Genomic DNA, 23,350 nt, shown 5'->3' on the forward strand with positions numbered 1-23,350 from the left:
TATTTTTTAAAAATCTATCGAATGCCATCAAACATTACCACCCACGGAGGTGAGGTTGGAGGTTAAATAGGAGCCTCCATTTTTTATTGCAGATTTGGATTGATAACTTAAAAATAATGACTTCTTTTTTAGTATATTAATAATAACAGAGATCTTATTTGTAATAGATGAAAATGATGTTAAGTAGCCTAGGTATTCGTAGTTTGAGAAAAATTTGTAAAAATTTTTGTATGGTTCCATCTTACGAAGGCACACTGTATAATTTGATTTAATGGTCTTTTAATTTGTATAGTACAACTCATCTACAACACTTTAGTCGGAGTCGATGTGAAAGTCTAAATTTATTTCAATACTCGTTTAGGTACACTTAGGGAGTAATTTATTGCAAGTGCATCGTAGGGCAAATCTTACAATTTGTATTCTTACACTGTTACCGGTATTTATTAATATTGACACTAAACTTGACAACTGACTCTGGGTGGTCGAAATACTGGGAAGTTAGGTAATGGTAGAATTTGTGGAATTGGTCGATAAATTTGGTGGAAGAATTGGTTGAATTCGTAGAATTGGTGGAATAATAGGCCCAATTTGTGGAAATTGGCGAAACTGGTGGAATACTGTGTTAATAACAACATCAGACGAAGTTGATATCATAAGTGGTGTGAAGCGAGGAGGCCCAATCTCTCTCACGCTTTTTAACCTAGTTTTGGAGCATGTCTTCAGAGAAGCAAAACCAAACGGAAAGGCTATAATACTGAAGGGAACACAAATCATTGCTTATGCGGACGATTTAACAGTTGTAGAGAGAAAAACACGACCTAGTAAAAAAAATATATAATAGACCACTCATCAGCGGTAAAAAACTGTAAAATCGTGGAATTTTGAGAATCAACACCGATTTTAATGAAAATTTGGGTTTAAGCTCTGTTGACACTCTTATTCAAAATCCACCCTATGCCGAACTGCGCTTTTGCCCTGGAGGTGAAAACAACTCCATCTAGGGGATTAATATTTTTTAATTAAAATAACTACGGAAATCGATAAAATGACCAAATCTGAGTAAATTTTGTTCAATAAAAATTTTTTGCAATAAATGACATTTTCCAAGTTATTTGCGATAGAAACTATACATTTTTCATTAAAAAACTCACGTTTTATAACCGTTTTTCATGAATAACGTAAAAAAATTAAATTTTATAGAAAAAATCGTTAGAACAAACTTGTGGCTAATGAAAAAAACAAAGAAATTCGCATCTGAGTGACCTAGGCAAACCCAATAACGACTGAGTTAATGCTCTTTAAAAGATGATTGTTTTCGAAGAACCTCAAAATGGAGAACTTTTAATTTCAAATAACTCGAATGTGGTGCAATTTTTTGGGAAAACTTAAGAGATATCTTTTAAAGCTCATTAAGAAATATTTCAAACAAGCTCTAACAAAAGTTTTTTTCGTAAGAACTGACTGAGTTATGACGAGTCGCTTTCTGCTTTTGTCTTTTTGAAATGTAAAAATTAAACCCTCGTCGTTACAATCCTAATAGAAATGAATAGATTCCCACTTGAAATTAACTTTATTTAGGTATAATTGATACGATTCATGTGATTAGACCGGTTTGGAATGCTTAGTTTAGAAAAAATAGATGATTAAAAACATTTTTTCATATCACGAATACTTTTAGATTTGTTAAAAAAATGCACTTTTTTTTTAATTTAAAAATGTCATTTTCGATTTAATCAACTATTTTTTCTAAACTAAGCATTCCAAACCGGTCAAATCACATGGATCGTATCAACTATACTTGAATAAATTCAAGTGGGAAGCTATTTATTTTTATTAGGATTGTAACGACGAGGGTTTAATTTTTACATTTCAAAAAGAAAAAAGCAGAGTGCGACTTTATTTTTGTCATAAGTCAGTCAGTTCTTATGCAAAAAACTTTTGTCGGAATTTATTTGAAAGGCTTTTTAGCGGACTTTAAAATATTTTTAAGTTTTCCCAAAACATTGCACCACTTTTGAGTTATTTGAGATTAAAAGTTCTCCATTTCGATGTTCTTCGAAAATAACCATCCTTTACAGAGCAATAACTCAGTTGTTATTGGGTTTACATAACGAATCTTTTTGTTTTGTTATTAGCTACAATTTTCTTTTAAATGATTTTTTCTCTAAAATTAAATTTTTTAAAGTTATTTATGAAAAACGGCTATAAAACATGAGTTTTTTCAATAAAAAATGCATAGTTTTATGCAGGATTACTGTGATGATGATGCTTTATTAAAAGTAAAACACAATACACGTCGATACATAATTTATTGTAACAGCATCTTACAATTTGAATTCTTAGTATGTTACCGGAATTTATTAAAATTGACACTCAACTTGACAGCTGACCCTGGGTGGTCGAAATACTGGGAAGTTAGGGAATGGCAGAATTTGTGGAAATGGTCGATAAATAGGTTCAATCTGTGGAATTGGTGGAAAAATAGGCTCAATTTGTGGAATTGGTGGAATTGGTGGGATAATAGGTTGAATTTGTGGAATTGGAGGAATTGGTGGAAAAATAGGTTCAATTTGTGGAATTGGGGGAATTGGAGGAATAATAGGCTGAATTTGTGGAATTGGAGGAATCGATGGAATTTGTGGAATAATGGGTTGAATTTGTGGAATTGGTGGAAGACTAGGTTGAATTTGTGGAATTGATGGAATTAGTGGAATTGAAGGAAATGCTGAAATTGACGATTGACAGGCCACACCACCACTACATGGGCTGTACACGTCAATTGCTGGTCGACAAGGTCTACCACCACTACATGGGCTGTACACGTCAATTGCTGCTTGACACGCACTACCACCCCCACATGGGCTGACCAAGCCGTTTATACCATCATTATAGTGAAAGAAGTTGTTTTTATTAGAGTAACTTTGTTCGTTTTTACTATTCAATAAAACTCTTCTTAGTGAAACTTCGTTATCATCCACGGGTTGTGACCAGATGGTGGTTACACTCACAAGAACCTGAAAATCAATTAATTTTTATTCTGGTTTTATAAGAAAAGTGGTATTTCTATGTGCAAGCTGAATATAAATTAAGTCAATATAATAGTCCAAGAGGCAGCGCTAAAAAATCTCTTTGAATTTACTAAAGCTAGATTTTTCATAGTTGATTACTGTGATTGTGTAGAGAAACATACTGTGGTCGGTCAAGCGAAACGTAGAACAGGGGTTACTGAGAGGGTATCAAAGTTGCTTTCCTACGAAGGTAATTAAATCCATTTACTAAGGCTGAAAATCAGTGCACACATTCTAAATTAAATATAAATAAAATTTATTATAGTCGGTGAGCTGTATGATGGAACAAAGCCGGTCGGTCGGCCCCAGTGAATGTACAGGGTTATTCACTATATTTTGACCCCCTTGTAAACTGCTTTATTTACAGAATTAGAAAAAAATGTAAAATACAAAAGTTATTAGATTTTTAAATTATGATTTTTTGACATACATATTGTACTAGTGACGTCATCCATTTGGGCGTAATGACGTAATCGACTATTTTTTAAACGTGAATAGGGGTCTACTGATAGCTCATTTGAAAGGTTATTCAATTCTTTATTCAGTAATATGAACATTAATATGATTAATTCATTATCATCGACTCAGTCATTTCTAATCAAGCATATTCCAAAAAGAAGAATCTATTTACTGCTTTTATTGATTACAAGAAGGCCTTTGATTCAGTGCCGCATGAATGGCTTATAGATATATTGAGAATATACAAAGTCGATGATAATATAGTGACCTTTTTACAACATATAATGACAGAGTGGAAAACTAGAATTCACCTTCAAATACCTGGTGAAAGTAACATCGAAACTGAAAATATCGTAATCAGCCGGGGCCTGTTTCAAGGAGATCCGTTGAGTCCTCTGTGGTTCTGTCTAGTTATGAACCAACTATCTCAGCTATTGAACTTCTCAGATGCAGGTTTAGCATCAAAAATAACAACAATGTGGTGGCGAAGCTTAATCATTTATTGTACATGGATGATTTGAAATTAATGGCTTCCACTCGAAACCAACTCGACGAGATGCTAAAAACTGTAGAAACTTTTTCTAATGATATTAGTATGCACTTCGGACTAGATAAGTGCCGTATTTTAAATATAGTTAGAGGAAAAGTACAGCCCGGAGGATTCGATATGCAAAATGGCCAGAACATCGAGGCCATGGGTGAAAACGATATGTATAAATATCTTGGAGTAAAGCAAGCGCGAAAAATTGACCATAAGCAAATGAAAACAGAGATAACTACTGAGTTTATACGAAGGGTAAAACAGCTGCTTGGCTCACACCTTAACAGTAGAAATTTGTTTAAGGCACTAAACACTACGCATGTTCCGCGCTTAGCTACTGATTTGGTATTTTAAGTGGACAAAAACATATATAGAAGCTCTTCAGCGAAAAGTACGAACACACCTCACAAAGGCACAAAAACACCATCCTAAAAGTGCAGTAGAAAGAGCAACATTACCACGGAATCCAGGAGGAAGAGGACTTATGGATATAGGTGAGCAATTAGATAAACAAATTGCTAATTTAAGAACTTATTTTCAGATGCAGGCTGAGACATCTACTCTACATCGCGCTATCTGCGCAGTAGATGACACAACACCGATCAAACTGAGGGAGCCAGAAATGCGCATAAACCACCTTACTAAGGACGAAAAAGTGCGCGCCTGGATGGGTAAACCTCTGCACGGGCGACATCCCAATGAGGTCAGCCAAGATTATGTCGACAATATAGCGTCGATCTGCTGGTTGACATCAGGAAAGATGTTCCCTGAGACGGAGGGTTCATTACTGGCCATTCAGGATCAGGTTATACCAACCAGAAATTACCTGAAATATATCATCAAAGACCCTCAGGTTCAAAACGACAGATGCCGATATGGATGTCAAGCCCAAGAAACCATCCAACATCTTACAGGAGGCTGCCAGGCATTTGCTGCAACTGAATACAAGGAACGGTATGACGCAGTGGGAAAAATCCTTCATTAAGAGATAGCTATCAAGCTTGGACTTCCCCAAACAGATCATCTCCCGTATTATCAGTAGGTCCCTTAGAGTATGCTTGAGGATGGCAACTACAAGCTATACTGGGACCGCACTGTGCTCACAGACCAAACAGTGGCACATAATAGACCAGATCTCGTACTAGTTAATAAATTAACAAGACAAACAACACTAATTGATGTGGCGATACCTAACAAAAATAATGTACGTAGTAAATTTACTGAAAAGATCGCCAAGTACAGAGATCTAGAAATTCAAATATGAAGGCAATGGAGAATGCAAAGTACCCAGACGATACGACATTACCACTGAATTTAGGAAGAAGAGGACTTATGGATATAGGTGAGCAATTAGACAAACAAATTGCTAATTTAAAATCTTATTTTCAGATGCAGGCTGAGACATCTACTCTACATCGCGCTATCTGCGCAGTAGATGACACAACACCGATAAAACTGAAGGAAGCAGAACTGCGCATAAACCACCTTACTAAGGACGAAAAAGTGCGCCCTTGGATGGGTAAACCTCTGAACGGGCAACATCCCAATGAGGTCAGCCAAGATTATGTCGACAATATAGCGTCGAACTACTGGTTAACATCAGGAAATATGTTCCCTGAAACGGAGGGTTCATTACTGGCCATTCAGGATCAGGTTATACCAACTAGAAATTACCTGAAATATATCATCAATGTTCAAAACGACACATGCCGATATGGATGTCAAGCCCAGGAAACCATCCAACATCTTACAGGGGGCTGCCAGGCATTTGCTGCAACTGAGTACAAGGAACGGCATGACGCAGTGGGAAAAATCCTTCATCAGGATATAGCTATCAAGCTGGGACATCTCTAAACCGACCATCTTCCATATTATCAATACGTCCCTGAGAGTATGCTTGAGGATGGCAACTACAAGCTATACTGGGACCGCACTGTGCTCACAGACCAAACAGTGGCGCATAATAGACCAGATCTCGTATTAGTCAATAAATTAACGAGACAAACAACCCTCATTGATGTGGCGATTCCTAACAACAATAATCTACGTACTAAATTTACTGAAAAGATCGTTAAGTACAGAGATCTGGAAATTCAAATACGGAGACAATGGAGAATGCAAAGTACCCAGACGATACCGATTATTATGTCTACTACTGGAGTCATTCCGAAGACCCTCCTCGAAAGCATAAAAAAGCTGGGTCTTAATGAATATCTTTATAAGACCATGCAGAAAGCAGTACTACTCGCAACGGCCAGATGTGTACGAAAATTTTTGGGGATACACCTGCATACCAAGTCACCTAGGGCTCGATAACACGGAAAGAGTCCCACCAGAGCTCAATCCTTTTGATACCGTAGGTATTTGGGGTGAGTCAATTTTCCCCTTAGAGGGAGTGTGAGCCGTATGGCTAAATCTGGTTAATTAAACAGGGTGTTAAAAAAAAATTAATTAAATTTAATTAATAATACAAAATTTTTTTGTACACCCTGTATAAATAATGATCTTAATGTTTATAGTACTGTATATAGAATTGAATAATCTTTCAAATGAGCTGGCACAAGACCCCTATTCTTATTTAAGAAAATAGTCGATTACGTCATCACGCCCAGATGGATGACGTCACTAGTACGATATATATGTCAAAAAATCATAATTAAAAATCGAATAACTTTTGTTTACATTTTACATTTTTTCTAATTCTCTAAATAAAGCAGTTTACAAGGGGGTCAAAATATAGTGAATAACCCCGTACATTCATTGGGGCCGACCGACCGGCTCTGTCCCGTCATACAGCTGACCGACTATAATAACTTTTATTTATATTCAATTTAGAATGTGTGTACTGATTTTCAGCCTTAGTAAATGGATTTAATTACCTTCGTAGGAAAGCAACTTTGATACCCTCTCAGTAACCCCTGTGTTATGTTTCGCTTGACCGACCGCAGTATGTTTCTCTACACAATCACAGTAATCAACTGTGAAAATTTTAGCTTTAGTAAATTCAAAGAGATTTTTCAGCGCTGCCTTTCCGTCTATAAGATCAACAATTACTTCTGACACGTTCGATGCGTATGTCGCTAATATGCGACATTCAGTTTCCCCCTCCAGTGCTGATGTCGCCGATGAGCGACATGTGCTCACTTACATTACATTACACAAATTAGTTGAGGTTCTGTGAGAAGTACTTGAAAAATATACGCAGCGAACGTATTAAATTAAAATCTGTAAAAATATTACCTAGAGAATTCAATAAATCAATATAATAATGATAAGATATGTATATTTTAAGTTTATATATATTTACCAAGTATGTCTATAGACCAGTAAGGATCTGTTTTTAGGTGGATGTGAGAGGTGACATTCAGATTTTTGCGGATAAAGTTAGGTGATAACTTCTTTAATAATAATTGCTTTATGCTCCTTCTCAAATATGACCAGAACATTAATAAAAAAAAAAATATTTAAAAATTTCTAAAAATTTCGTTTTCTTTTCTAATTTTTTTGTTTTTAACTTTAAAACGATTCATTTTGGAACAAATTCGTATGGGAATAAAACAAAGATAATTAAATTTTCTATCACCCTTGCTGCAAAATAGCAATAAATATAAAATAAGGGGACAAAACAAGCCTGTTTTATTCAATGATTTTCCATCACTTAGGTTACACTTGGAACCTTCCTAATTCACTTAGAAAATTTTTGTAATGTGCTAAAACCGTACACCAAATTTCATTAAAATCGACTTACTAGATTTTGAATAATAATTTTGCAATCTAAACTTTTTTTAAAAAATTAAAATTATTTAAAATCTTTCACAACAAAAACTAGAACATACAAAGATTTGTCAATTTTTTTACATATAAGGAAGGACTCCACCTATCTAATGCACTTTACAGAATTGAAATCGGATTGTTTAAGCAGCTTCAGCAATGTTTTAAATTTATAAACAATTTTTGGCTTATAAACAAATTAGTCCTGTGGCCAGGAGGGGGTGCAACGGGCTCCTTTATTTAGATGGACTTACCCAAGATTTTTATGTATTTTTTGACCCGTAGAATACGATTTTTTTGGGTAACAGTTGATCCAGATGTCGATAAGATTGTTATAAACAAAGAACTTGAGGAATTACATAACATCGATTTTTCGCATAATAAAACATTTTTTTGTATTTATTGGGTAATTCTAGGCAAAAAATGTTTTTACAAGTTTTTTCGTAGGATGCATAGTTTTCGAGATAAACGCAGTGGAACTTTCAAAAATTCGAAAAATTGCAATTTTTGAACGCGAAAAACTTTTGATTAAAAAATAAAATAGCAATTCTGCTGACAGCATTTGAAAATCTAAGTCAAATTATACCGGTTTTATGTATTTGCGTTGCTAAAAACAAAGCAATTTTTTTAATATAAAACAAAGCTATTTGTTTATAAGCCAAAAAATTGATTATAAGTTTAAAACATTGCTGAGGCCCCCTAAATAATCCGATTTTAATTCTGTAAAGTGTATTAGATAGGCAGAGAACCTCTTTATATTTAAAAAAATTATACAACTTCTAAATTGTCTACTTTTTGTTCAGAAAAGTTTTAAAAAATTTGAACTTTTTTAAAAACATTTATATTGCAAATTTATTATGCAAAATCTATTAGGTCGATTTTAATGAAATTTGGTGCACGGTTTAAGTATGTTACAAAAAATTTACTGAGCGAATTACTAAGGTTCTAAGTACCACCAAAGTGGTTAAAGCATTGAATAAAAGAGGCGTATTTTGCCCCCTTATTTTGTATTTATCGCTATATTGCAGAAAAGGTAATACGTTAAGACATTTTTGACCAGTCGTATATCATACAAAATTCAATTATCTTTATTTTATTTCTGTACGACTTTGTTCCAAAACGAATCGTTTTAAAGATATAAGCAAAGAAAGCAGAAAAAATCGACGTTTTGCGAAATTTTTAAATATTTTAGTTTTTTTGTTAATGTTCCGGGCATATTTGAGAAGGAGCATAAGTCAATTATTATTACTGAAGGTGTCACCTAACTTTATCTGCAAAAATCCGAATGCCACATTTCACATCCAAAAATAGACGATTTTTCACAGATCCTTACTGGTCTACTAGTATATTTAAAATAATAAAAAAAATATCATACAGAGTTGCGAAGAAGTATGGAAACACGGTAATTTCTGGGAAACCGCTAGAACGATTTTTAAAGATTTTGGTGGATAAGGGTCTTCTAATGCAGCCGATATTATAGTGGTAATTATATTGTAGTCAAGTCTTCCCTTTTTCTTTAAATTTAATGAACTTTCTTATTTCAAATGGAACACCCTGTATCTTTTTTGCATTTTGACGTCCTTAAGACATACTGATTATTTTTTATGTTATATTCCCTATACCTAAATGCCATAATTTCGGAATTATTGCTACATTTAAAAAAAGATTTTTAAACAAATTATAAAATCAATTTTTTGGCTTGGATAGGCATTATTTTAGATTCTTTGAATCGTTTGGAACAAAAAAGGTCTTTCGTAATTTTTCCCTAAAGTTAATCATTTCCGACTTATAAACAATTTAAAACAAAAAAAAAATCGAAAAATTACGATTATCTACATTCAAAAACACAAGTCAAAGTATTATTTTTGGAACTACGAAATGCCTAAATTCAATTTCTAACCGTATTTTATCAGTAACTAATAAGTAATTTGGACTTGTTTAATTTTAAAACACTGTTTTTTAGTTGTGATTGCCAAACTTCTCAAAAATTCTTAGGGAACTTTTAGAAGAAGATTTTAACTTGAATTTACGTATTTCGTAATTTCAAAAATTAATTTTTTACTTTTGATTTGAACCTATAAAATTGTCATTTTTCGATTTATTTCAGTTTGAAATTCATATTTTACTCGAAAACGATCAACTTAAGAGAAAAGTTACAAAATATCTTTTTTGTTTCCAATGATCCAAAGAACTAGTATAGTATAGTTGATCCAAAAGATGGCATAAACCAGACATCCAAAGTGAAAGTTATCCTTTAACACCAAATTGTTCTATATGGTCCACACAATGTCCAGAAAAAAATCACACCATTTTGAGCGTCGGGTTTGGGGGGGGAGAGGGGGGAGAAATCGGTAAATTTGTAGTTTTTTAAGTTTTTCGCCAATATTTCTAAAACTATGCGATTTAGCATGAACAACCTTCTACACAAAATTGTTCTATATTAAATTTGAAATAAAAAAGGCCCTATGCATAATCTTTCTAAAATGAATGTTTCAAAAGTTACGGACGTAGTATAGTATAACTGGTCCAAAAAAGGCCTAACCCAAACATCCAAAGTAAAAGTTTTCCTCCAACACCAAAATGTTCTATATGGTCCACATATTGTTCAGTAAAAAGTTACACCATTTTGAGCGTTCGGTTTGGGAGGGAGATGGGAGAGAAGCCGGTAAATTAGTAGTTTTTTTAAGTTTTTCGTCAATATTTCTAAAACTATGCGATTTAGCATGAACAACCTTCTACACAAAATTGTTCTATATTAAATTTGAAATAAAAAAGGCCCTATGCATAATCTTTCTAAAATGAATGTTTCAAAAGTTACGGACGTAGTATAGTATAACTGGTCCAAAAAAGGCCTAACCCAAACATCCAAAGTAAAAGTTTTCCTCCAACACCAAAATGTTCTATATGGTCCACATATTGTTCAGTAAAAAGTTACACCATTTTGAGCGTTCGGTTTGGGAGGGAGATGGGAGAGAAGCCGGTAAATTAGTAGTTTTTTTAAGTTTTTCGTCAATATTTCTAAAACTATGCTTTAGCGTAAACAATGTTATATACAAAATTGTTCTACATGAAATTTAAAACAAAAAATGTTTTTACATAATTGTTATAAAATCAACGGTTCCAGAGTTACGGAGGGTGAAATGTCGAGGCTTTCGATACTTTTAATATTTTTTGGGCAATATTTATGATAAAACTATACCAAAAACCCAGACATCCAAAGTGACAGTTATCCTCCAACAAAAAATTATTCTATATGGTCCACATAATGTTCAGAGAAAAGTCACACCATTTTGAGCGTCGGGTTTGGGGGGGAGAGGGGGAGAAATCGGTAAATATATAAAGTATCGAAAACCTCCACTTTTCACCCTCGGAAACTCTGGAACCGTTGATTTTATAAGAATTATGTATAGAGCCTTTTTTGTTTTAAATTTTATGGAGAACATTTTTCTATAGAACATTCCTTACGCTAAAGTACAGTTTTAGAAATATTGAAGAAAAACCTAAAAAAAACTACTAATTTACCGACTTCTCCCCCATCTCCCCACCAAACCGGACGCTCAAAATGGTGTAACTATTTACTGAACAATATGTGGACCATATAGAACAATTTGGTGTTGAAGGAAAACTTTTACTTTGGATGTCTGGGTTAGGCCTTTTTTTGGACCAATTATACTATACTACCTTCGTAACTTTGGAACCGTTCATTTTAGAAGGGATATGCATAGAGCATTTTTTATTTCAAATTTAATGTAAAACAATTTTGTGTAGAGGTTTGTTCAAGCTAAACCGCTTAGTTTTAGAAATATTGACGAAAAACGTAAAAAACTACGAATTTGCAGATTTCTCCCCCCTCTCCCCCCCAAACCCGACGCTCAAAATGGTGTGACTTTTTTCTGAACATTATGTGGACCATATAGAACAATTTGGTGTTGGAGGATAACTTTTACTTTGGATGTCTGGGTTTGGGTCTAACTATACCATACTAAACCTAAAATAATGTCTATCCGGGCCGAAAAAATTGATTTTTATAATTTGTTGTAATTTTTTTTTTAATAAATTTAGCAATAACGCCGAAATTATGGCATTTATGTATAGGGAATATCACACGAAAAGTAATCAGTATTTCTGAAGGCATTCTAAACTCAAAAAATATACTGGGTATTCCATTTGAAATAAGAAATTTCATTTGATTTCCAGAAAAACAAAGAAATTGACAACTATGTAATTACCCACCAAAATCTATAAAAATCGTTTTAGCGGTTTCCGAGAATTTATTGTGTATCCATACTTTTTCGCTATCCTTTATAAAAGATTTGATATTGTATTGTAAAATCAGAGTGTTGGTATCGGCCACTATTACATGATTTACGATAAGTGCTCTAATAATCGGCTAAATAACGCAAAATTATTAACAACTAAAAACTTTTTTTATAAATTTGAGAAAAAAATTTTCGACCCGGCAGATAGGTATAATTTTAGATTTTTTGGGTTATGGGTAACAAAAAAGGTTTTTTTTAATCTTTCTCTTAAGTTGATCGTTTTCGAGTTACAACCATTTTAATATTTAAAAAAGAACGAAAGGTGACGATTTTCAAAGCTCAAAACTATATTAAAAATATTATTTCTTAAATTACTAATGCCTGGTTGCACCAACAGATCTTAAGCTCCAGCTCTACTTCTGGATAGGGCTTTCTTGAGTATCACTTACGTTGCACCATAATTTTAGATTCTTACCTTATTATCAATTATATCTATTATTATATTATGGTATTCTTATTGTAATATATTATAATTATACAGTGTGAGTCATGAGGAACTGTACATACTCCTACCTCGTATAGAGGCTCCTATGGGGAATAACAAATGACCATTAAAAAGTGTCTGCTCCCATTGTTTAATAATATACAGGGCGAGTATCGCATTTTGACAGAAATTTGTATTCGTCATAATTTTTGAACGGTCAGATCGATGTGTCTCTTATTTTGGCCAATCGTTACACTATTACCACCTAATTAACTAATTTATTCAAACTAGAAAAAAATTAGGTCCGGCTTTAAAAAAGTTAGTTTGTTTGTGTCTTAGAAAAAATTTCACCCTGTATACGCTTTTTGAAAACTCTAATACGAATTTTACAAATTAGACAAATAGGCAATTAAAATGGCATATTTATTTTTTTCCGTACACGATTACTTAATTTTTTATAAAAAAATCAAATTTCACTATGAATTAAAAATTTGGTAAAGTGAACCATAGATTAAAAAAAATAACTTTTATTACAAAAATTAATTTTTTTTGCACAAATAAGTAATTTATGTTACCATCCAATCAACTGTTTTATTCAAAGTAGAGAAAAATCAGGTACGGATTTAAAAAATTTTTTCGTTTTGGTCTTAGAAAAAATTTCACCCTGTATACGCTTTTTGAAAACTCTAATATGAATTTTACAAATAAGACAAATAGGCAATTAAAATGGCATATTTATTTTTCCCCACACGATTACTTAATTTTTTATTAAAAAATCAAATTTGTCAAGATCGAAATTTTAACCTAAAAATGAAAAAAAAATGAACTCACGGTTTAACTCGCTACAACTCTGTTCCATTTTAATATTTTTTTTCTGAAATTTTTACAGCACATACCTCTTACCATTGTGAAGACTATGAAAATTGTTATAGACTTTCATTCTTCTTCTTTTAAAAGTTGCAAACTTGTAAATCGCAAAAATTAGGTGGAAAAATTTAAAATTTATCAATTTGATCACGTCTATGTTAAACTATAGAGTCCAAAAGAAGTGTTATGGGAAGTTTTAGATCTAGATGTGTTATAAAAAAAATGGTAAAACTTTTAATTTTAAGAAAAACGTTTTTGTAAATTAATTTTTGTAAAAAAAGTTTATTTTTTTAAATCTATGCAAAAACTTTTCCAAACTTTTTATGCATAGTCAAATTTGATTTTTTATTAAAAAAATAAATAATCGTGTGGGGAAAAAATAAATATGCCATTTTAATTGCCTATTTGGCTTATTTGTAAAATTCATATTAGAGTTTTCAAAAAACGTATACAAGGTGAAATTTTTTCTAAGACCCAAACAAACTAATTTTTTAAATCCGAGCCAGATTTTTTTCTAGTTTGAAAAAATCAGTTGATTGGGTGATAACATAAATTAAATATTTGTTCAAAAAAATTCATTTTTGTAATAAAAGTTATTTTTTTTTAAATCTATGGTTCACTTTACCAAACTTTTAATTATTCATAGTCAAATTTGACTTTTTTTATAAAAAATTAAGTAATCGTGTGGGGAAAAATAAATATGCCATTTTAATTGCCTATTTGTCTAATTTGTAAAAAGCGTATTAGAGTTTTCAAAAAGCGTATACAGGGTCAAATTTTTTCTAAGACCAAAACGAATTTATTTTTTAAATCCGGGCCTGATTTTTTTCTTGTTTGAATAAATCAGTTGATTGGTGCTAACATAAATTAAATATTTGTTAAAAAAATTAATTTTGGTAATAAAAGTTAATTTTGTTAAATCTATGGTTCACTTTACCAAACTTTTAATTCATAATCAAATTTGATTTTTTTATAAAAAAATAAGCAATCGTGTGCGGAAAAAAATGAATATGTTATTTGAATTGCCTATTTGTCTAATTTGTAAAATTCATGTTAGAGTTTTCAAAAAGCTTATACAGGGTGAAATTTTTCTAAGACCCAAACGAACTAATTTTTTTAAAGCCGGACCTGATTTTTTTCTAGTTTGAATAAATCAGTTGATTAGGTGGCAATAGTGTAACGATTGACCAAAATAAGAGACACATCGATCTGACCGTTCAAAAATTATGACGAATACAAATTTCTGTCAAAATGCGAAACTCGCCCTGTATATTATTAAACAATGGGAGCAGACACTTTTTAATGGTCATTTGTTATTCCCCATAGGGGCCTCTATACGAGGTAGGAGTATGTACAGTTCCTCATGACTCACCCTATATTATATTAATTCTTATGATATTCTGGACTTAAGCTTAAGTTGGTGCAACCAGGCGTAAGTTCTTAAATTTAAGTTCAGACCTTATTCTATCATTGCCTGATCTTGGACTTATATTATTTTAAAATGTTATTTTTTAGTTGTTAATGCAGCCAGATCACCTGTCTTCCCGTAAGGAACCTTATTTCATTTCTAATTAAAAAAAAATATGTGTGTACTTTGTACGCACGTAAGAAGTTATACTTCTATTATAATATAATTTCAACGAAATAAATATACCTACTTAACAGTTACAATACAAAAAATTAACAATAATTACCAAAATTTAACCAAAAACTTAACAATGCCAAATATTAAAAAAAACGAAAAAAGTATAAATCGTCCGGGATTTGAACCCGCAATCTCGCGATTTTTTTATCTCTGGTCCAATGCTCTACCAACAAGGCCATCAAGCCGCATGCTACTTACCTTTCAGATATACATAATTATACATCACGGTGACAAGTGAAATATAAAAATAGATGTTTTATTATTTTACGCCCAAGGAAGACAATTCCAAAGACACAAAATTATAATAAAAAACCTTTTAAACCACCTTTTTCAAATTGCGCAAGTTGTATTATTAATATTAATGTTAATAAATGAAATATAAATATTTTGACGTTTCACAATTTGACAATTCACTTTTAACTGCAGTGCCTTAAAATTTTTAAAGCACTAGTGCCTTAAAGTAGCAATTTTAACGCTCTTATGGAGTCCTAAAAATTGCATTTTTAACACTTTTGTAGAAAAATATATTTAAAAACACTAATATATTCTTTCCACACCTTTTCTGGACTGATACATACATAAATTAAGACATTTAGGAGTATAACTTCAAAAATATAATATGAAAACTATTCAAAAAGGCAGTATAACTATTAACTAACTTTTGTGGCTTCTCTTCCCACAAATTTTAAAACGCAACAACCATACATAACCAAACCGTCAACCGTCCAAACCACAGCTGCGATACAGCTGCCATATTGGATAATTTTTGACATGTCATTTGAACATCCAATCAGAACAAAGTTATAATGCGCATGCGCCGAGATCGTAGGTTTTAACATATAAAAATTCACCCTCATATCGCGCGTAAAAAAGTATAACTTCAAAAATGTGTTTTAGAATTAAACATGGCATAAATTATTATCGGGACCTGAAAAAATAACGTTTGATCTTGAATATAGGTACCAGATGGTTATAACAATAATATTTTTTACTTGTGTTTTTGAGCCTTGAAAATGATCATTGTTCGTTTTTTTTAGTCTATTGATTATAACTCGAAAACGATCCAAAAAATCTAAAAATAATATCTGCCCTGGCCGAAAAAATTCATTTAAAATTTGTAAAAAAATAATTTTTTAAATTATTAATTAATTATAGTAAGAATAAAATTAGATCGGGCACCCCTTGTTTTTGTTATTATTAACATACTAAATTACATAATATCCAATTATGTTTATACATTAAACAGATCGGTACAGGTCGATCTTATACCGGATCCTCTATCTACTAATAATATAAACAGCAGCAAATGGTCTACATATTTTAAATAACAGTAATTAAGTCAAATTTTTCAACTTTATAAAATAATATTAAGCTAAAAACCTGATTGGTACCATTTTTCTGGTTACACTTCCGTGGCTTCTAAAATTGCAAGCCAAGCTGATGCTGGAGCAAAAGAGGATGAGGGAATTCTATGATTTACAATTCAAATCCCATCTGTCCAGCGCGAAAAAATGGGACAGATGGGTTGTGAATTGCAAATCATAGAAATCCCTCATCTTCTTTTGCTCCAGCATCCGCTTGGCTTGCATATTTAAAAGCCACGGAGGTGTAACCAGAAAAATAGTCCCAATAAGGTTTCTAATTTAATAATATTTTTTATTTTATTAAAAGGAAACAGTAGCGATCATAGCAAAAACGCGTTCCAAGATTGCGGCTGTAATTTTGAATATTTTTTCGAGATATTTATCACACGTATTCGTAATATAATAAAGAATGGCGGTACAGAGCCCAATTTGACAAATATATTAATATGTGGAAATTACTCTGTAATTAAATACAATATTAAAAACGAGCCTGTACCGCCATTAAGAAGAACAAAAAAATACACTTTCTTTAAATAATTTTTTTATCCGATGCCTAGATTTTGTGTCATTTTGGAACTACTAAAAATTTTTATTTCATTAGTAGTTCCAAAATGACACAAAATCTAGGCATCAGATAAAAACGTTTATTTGAAGAAAGTGTATTTTTTGTTCTTCTTAATGGCGGTACGGACACGTTTTTTAATATTGTCTTTAATTACAGAGTAATTTCCACATATTAATATATTTTTCCAATTTAGCTCTGCACCGCCATTTTTTATCATATTACGAATACATGTGCCAAATATCTCGAAAAAATATTCAAAATTACAGCCGCAAAAATTACAGCGTTTTCGCTACCTGTTGATCGCTACTGTTTCACCTTAACCCATTTGATCACACGACATTTATTTTTCGATAATACAAAATTTTTTTGAATGCCCTTGTTGAACCAGGGTTAAATAGCAAAACTTCTTTGTTATTTGACATAAAGAAGTTGAATTTTTAGCAAAAAGTAGGTGTACTCATACGAGTGCAATGGGCTGATCGGGAGTCAAAATATAAAACATTGTGTAAAAATGAAAATGTTTTATTTTCTTACAATATAGGTAGTACATACGTACTTGGGTATATCCTGTATTATAATCTAACTAGCATGAAATTGCGCAAAACAATCACGTATCAAACACAGAGTAACTTCACACTTTATATACTACAAGTCCAACACACTTTGGTGGCATAGGCTACATCGAAGTTGTTTGTCTATTTTCTTTGGAAAATGACCGCTTTCATCCATTTTTAGACTAATTGGTACAAATTCTGCAAGTCCTTTTTTAGAATAAGTAGATTTTTTAATGTAGGTATTTTTAAATTTCTTGGAAACGGGTCCACGAAATTGCACTAGTCACCAATAATTGCGCTCTATATGGTATCCAGTAAGAAGTAAAATAGCCAGAAATATCTTTATCTCTTCCTGTGTTAAATAAAGTGACGATTATTATTTTGAACGGCATATATAATATATACTTGACTGTTCTGTAATATAAGTATTCAATAATTTCATTGTCAAAAAATTTCTCGAAATAGTTAGATACGAGATAAACCTCGGATTTACTCTTTCATATCATCCAGACGGCCCTTGTAACCTGTTGTAGATGTCATACTAATATCAGTAATTTCTTCTCTCCAGTCAGATTCTTTGGTTTTATTTTGACTCTTCAATAAATTTTCTTTTCTAATGGCAAAGGGAAGATTGCCTTTTTTGTCGTTGTCAGAGTCATCACTCATGTAATGAACTATTTCTCTATTTCTCCGGGAATATCATTCGGAAAGCTTTGAGTCTGAAGATCATCCTTATCTATGTCCTCATTGTCAGTTTGATAGACAACCTTAGGAAGAATAACTACCGCCGATACATCTTATGAGTCAAACTCGCTATGTCATTTGAAACTAAAGCCGGTGTTTTATGTTTTCCATAAAATCCGATGGGACTCATAGGCCGCAATTCTTGAAAATCAATTCCAATACAAATATTGAACATGAAAGAATAAAAAACCAAATAAATATATTTGATCTCATACAAACCCACTGTACTCAAATGAGTACATGTCTATTTCGTAACATAAAGACAACAATAATAAAAAGATTCTTACACTGTAAAAATAAACATTACCAGTACTTACCCTTCCAACAATAAAAGTTAAAAAAATGATGATAATAATATCAAAACCACAAAATAGCAACACTTCAATGATTCAACAGAAATATGGAGGTTAGCTTCTAATTACTGCGTCACAGGTTAGGAAGAGGAGCGCCTCCGAGGGTATAATTTGTGAAAATCTACTAGAACACTTCCTAATAGAATCGGATATAAACATGGAGTGCCACTCTTTTGCAAGAAGTGTCACTACTAGGCCATTTTTGCTAATGTACTCGGACGAGTACAGTGGGACCAAATGGGTTAAGTTGAAAACTTTGACTTGTACCTAACAGGTGTCGCTATGATACCAACAGGTGTCGCTATGATACCGAGGCCATTTCGTTAGTTTTAACACGACATTTGTAGTCTGAATTATTTCAGTTTGGTTTAGAGATAGCAATATATCCATACAAGACATAAACTGCATTGCTACAGGATGAACATGGTAAAGGAATATTTGAAGTAGGGGACAAACTTAATGAATGGGAAAATTACGTTACGAACCTATTCGAAGACGATAGGAGTAGTTCACCTCCCGATATTACTAACTGCAAGGGACCCCTAATAACACGCTCTGAGGTTATAGAAGCCATACAATCATCAAAAGATGGCAGACCGACTGGTCCTGATGAAATTCCAACTGAAATATACAAGCTTGTAAATGATAGCAATGTTTTAGAGGTTATAACTTCGTTTTTCAATACCATTTATACCAGCAGACAACTACCTAATGGTTGGTCTAATTCACTGTTTTTAGCTCTACCTAAGAAGACAACAGCAAAAACCTGTGAACATTTTTTTGAAGGTAATACATGGTCGTATCTACAATAAATGCGAGGAAAACCTGGATGACACACAGTTTGGTTTCCGTAACGGGTTTGGAACGAGAGAGGCACTGCTTTGGAATGAACGTACTTGCTCAGAGATGTCGAGATATATCTGTAGACATATACTGTTGTTTCATTGGCTTCTAAAAGGCATTTGATCGTGTTAAGCACTCTATATTGATCGAAGCTCTAAAAGACATTGGCTTGGACGGCAGTGTTGTTCGAATAATTGCAAATTTATATTGGAATCAAACAACATCAGCTTTAGTAGATGGTGTGGAATCACAGGCTCTTAATATTAAAAGGGGAGTACGGCAGGAATGCCTCTTCTCACCCATGCTTTTCAACGCTTACTTCGAAAGAATTTTCAGAAAAGCACTTTCTGAAAAACAAGAAGGAATACTTGTGAACGGTGAAGTCATCAATAATTTGCGATATGCGGTCGATACAGTAGTACTCCTTCTACTCAAGAAGATCTGCAAACACTACTTGAATGCGGACGATACGGTACTCCTAGCTTCTACTCAAGAAGATCTGCAAACACTACTTGATAGTATCGTTGAGAGTTTTAGGGAGACAGGTCTGGATCTGAACATACGAAAAACCAAAATGCTCGTAATAAGTAAACAACAGCATATAAAACCGCCCATATATTATGTAAATAATACCAAAAACTTGAGCAGGTTGATAAAATCGTTTACCTTGGACAGCAATTAAATTGTAACGCAGAAAGTCACGGCGAAATTAGATCTAGGCTAGAGCCGCTTTTAGAAGGATGTCAAGGTGCGATGTAACAGAGACTTAAAATTGGCATTGAGGATCCGCCTACTTCGCTGCTACGTGTTCTCGGTCTTACTTTACGGTATCGAGTCCTGGACTGTGAGTAAAATCGATCTAAATCGCCGTAAGGCTTTCGAAGGATTTCGAAATGTGGTGCTGTAGATGAATTTTGGAGAAGATTCAAAACTCCACAATACTAGAACGTCTCAGCAAGACTACTGAGATCATAAAAAGCATCAAGCAGTGAACGCTGGAGTATTTCGGACATGTAATGAGAGGTCCCAAATATAGGTTGCTACAAAATATCATGCAAGGAAAAATAGCAGGCAAACGCAGTCCAGGACGAAGGAGAACCTCGTGGTTGAAGAACTTGCGAGATTGGTATGGTGTTGTAACAAGCATGCTATTTAGGGTGGCAGTGAATAAAATTAAGATAGCTATGATGGTAACCAACATGGTACATGAAGAATAGTAGGTACATGCATTGTCTAATCAAAAACTAACGAGTTTTAAAACCGTTCGGTCAGAATGCTTGTAGCGCTCTCTAAACGAACTGAAATATAAGAGGGTTTTGGCTTCGTGTTGTAACGAAATAAAAATGTTTATTCAGTAAAAAAGTAATTAAGATTACAGTTTAAATTCTGAAAACTTACCAGAAACACACAAAAAATGTAATACCTCATCATAAACAAGTTGACGAATGAAGTGATAATTTCTGTAGTTTACATTTTCTTTTATAGTTGTGAAAACAATATCTTCAGTTCTAATTAAAACATTTAATTAAAGTAGTGTTAATGGTAAATTACATATTTTCGCCTACAATGGCCATATGATAATTTGTTTGTTAAAATATTTCTTTAATCATAAGTTTAACAAGAATATATAACTAATTATTTTCTTAATTCGCATTTGTACATTCTTATTAATTTTAAATAGATCATTGTTGCAATGCCCCTACGTTCAATTACCGATAATTGAAATTAAAAAATACTTTATTAAGAATAATTATTAAATTATTATTTATCAAAAATAATTACAAATAATTCAAAAATAGTTCCTCCGCCAAAACATAGTTAGGTATCCAATTTTTTTAAAAATATTCTTTTAAAATAAATATTTCCAAAAATCAAAATTTAAACCCATACATATAATATATTATGTTTTATTTAAGGTACTAGTACACTTTAGAAGACCAAGAATAAGCATTTTTTCAAGATTTCTTTTCTCAGAACTTTTATCAAAAATGAACGTAAAACTTTTTACATATTAAAGTCTAACTCTTATAGAATACAAAAAATATATCTTTGTTCATTTATGCATGCACACTAATATTGTAGAGGGCGCCAAAATCGAGGCCTCGAAAAAAAGTAGTTCCAATGGCGGACAGTTAATCTCTGGATTGGGATATCTGAAACAAAAAAAAACGTACAGCATTTGAAAAAGGAAGGTTCTTTACGTGACAATTTACCACTGTTAGTGAAAAATTCCGCAAAAAAATAATTTTACGCAAATTTGAAAAATTTTTGTGAAGAAATCGCCCGTTTTTCTTTAGTTTTTCATGGTTAAAAAATATTTATTTTTTATTTTTTGGTCAAATTGTGGTAAATTGTCACTTAAGAAAGCTTCCTTTTTCAAATTCACTACGATTTTTTTTGTTTCAGATGTCCCAATCCTGAGATTAACTGTCCGCCATCATTTTTCGAGGCCTCGACTTTTGCGCCCTCTACAATATTAGTGTACATGCATAAATGAAAAAAGATATATTTTTGTGCTCTCTAAGAGTTAGATATTAATATGTAAAAAGTTTTATGTTCATTTTTAATAAAGGTTCTGAGAAAGAAATTCTTGAAAAAAATGATTATTTTTGGTCTTCTAAAGTGTACTAGTACCTTAAATCTAAAAGCAAATATACTTAAATATGCAGTTCATTTAAGATGACAAAGGGAATATGTACTACAAGGCTGCTCCACATCCCCTATCCCGTTCAAAATAATCCTGGAATAAAACCCGACACCATGAAAGAAAGTGCGAAGAAATGGGCATACCAGTAAGAAAAGAATACCTCTAATAATATACTCTTTTTGCTGACGACCAAAATTAGTCCAGGGACCGAAGATTTTCACCTCGTAATTTTTACAGAATGAATCGGTTTGCTTGAAAATTTGAGAATAAGTAGTGGATAGTCCAAGGATCAAAATCTATATAATGCCGAAAGGCGCTTTTACCATGGAGGTGGTTGCCACCCCATCTCGGTGTGGCAATTTTTTATTACATTTTGGCTGCAAAATTTGATAAAAAAGGTTTATTCTAAGCACAAAATGTTCTATACATTTTTTTGATAAAATTAATAGTTCGCTATCGATTATCGATAGTTCGCTATCGATATTAATAGTTTATTCGCTATCGAAAGTATTAGTTTTATATCGAAAAAATCAATGTTTTACAATTGTGCTCATTTACGATTCACTTAATTTTTGCCGCAGAAAAAATTTTTCAAACCAAATTCTTGGAAATTAAATAACCTACAATTTCATATTTAAACATTTTTTCGTATCTCTGATGCTACTCTTTCTATTCTGAAGAAAATGGCATTTTTTACTGAACTAAAGAAATTCGTTATTCGATTTAAACTCTAGTTTTTTTAAAAACTAATCATTAGCAACTCAAACTTCTAAAATATATTAATAATATACAAATAAAGACGAATAAATAAGGCCAATGACTAAAAACACCACTAACATTATTATGCTTCCAATTTTATTTCTCCTTTTTTTTAAATATGTTGATTTTTTAACCGTAGCTAATTTATTTTTGTCTTAGAAAGTTTGGTAAAAAATAATTTTGTAGGTTTTTACAGGATCTATAGTCAGTCATATTATTATTAAATCTTTTAAAACTCCTCAGTCACAAAAAGAGGTGACTTTGAAAGGGTTGGTAAAGATGGTTTTTGCATGTTATTACAAGTTTTAATTGTCAATAGTTCACTGAATTTATTCCGTACAAAAAAATTTTTCGAACTAGATTATTGGGAATTAAATAAGCTACAATTTCATTATTAAACATTTTTCATATCTCTGATGCTAATCTT

At 32.2% G+C, this 23,350-nt stretch overlaps 1 protein-coding gene across 1 annotated transcript; it reads right to left on the reverse strand.

Moving 5' to 3' along the window:
* Window positions 1-2,292: 2,292 nt before the first annotated feature.
* LOC114333133 (uncharacterized) lies at window positions 2,293-21,051 on the reverse strand. Its single transcript, XM_028282962.1, has 2 exons — window positions 20,916-21,051; window positions 2,293-3,014 (listed from the first exon to the last, which is right to left on the reverse strand). Exons 1-2 carry the CDS (start codon window positions 20,946-20,948, stop codon window positions 2,361-2,363), a joined length of 687 nt encoding a protein of 228 aa, XP_028138763.1. The 5' UTR covers window positions 20,949-21,051; the 3' UTR covers window positions 2,293-2,360.
* Window positions 21,052-23,350: the final 2,299 nt, after the last annotated feature.

The sequence above is a fragment of the Diabrotica virgifera genome, chromosome 1 (assembly GCF_917563875.1).
Source record: "Diabrotica virgifera virgifera chromosome 1, PGI_DIABVI_V3a".
Lineage (NCBI taxonomy): Eukaryota > Metazoa > Arthropoda > Insecta > Coleoptera > Chrysomelidae > Diabrotica > Diabrotica virgifera.

Excerpts from the sequence above, each read along its gene's own strand:
- LOC114333133 (XM_028282962.1), bottom strand. The coding sequence starts at position 20,948 with ATGATGAGGTATTACATTTTTTGTGTGTTTCTG. Across the intron at positions 3,015-20,915 it reads ACATTTTTTGTGTGTTTCTG|GTTCTTGTGAGTGTAACCAC; the intron begins GTAAGTTTTCAG and ends ATTGATTTTCAG.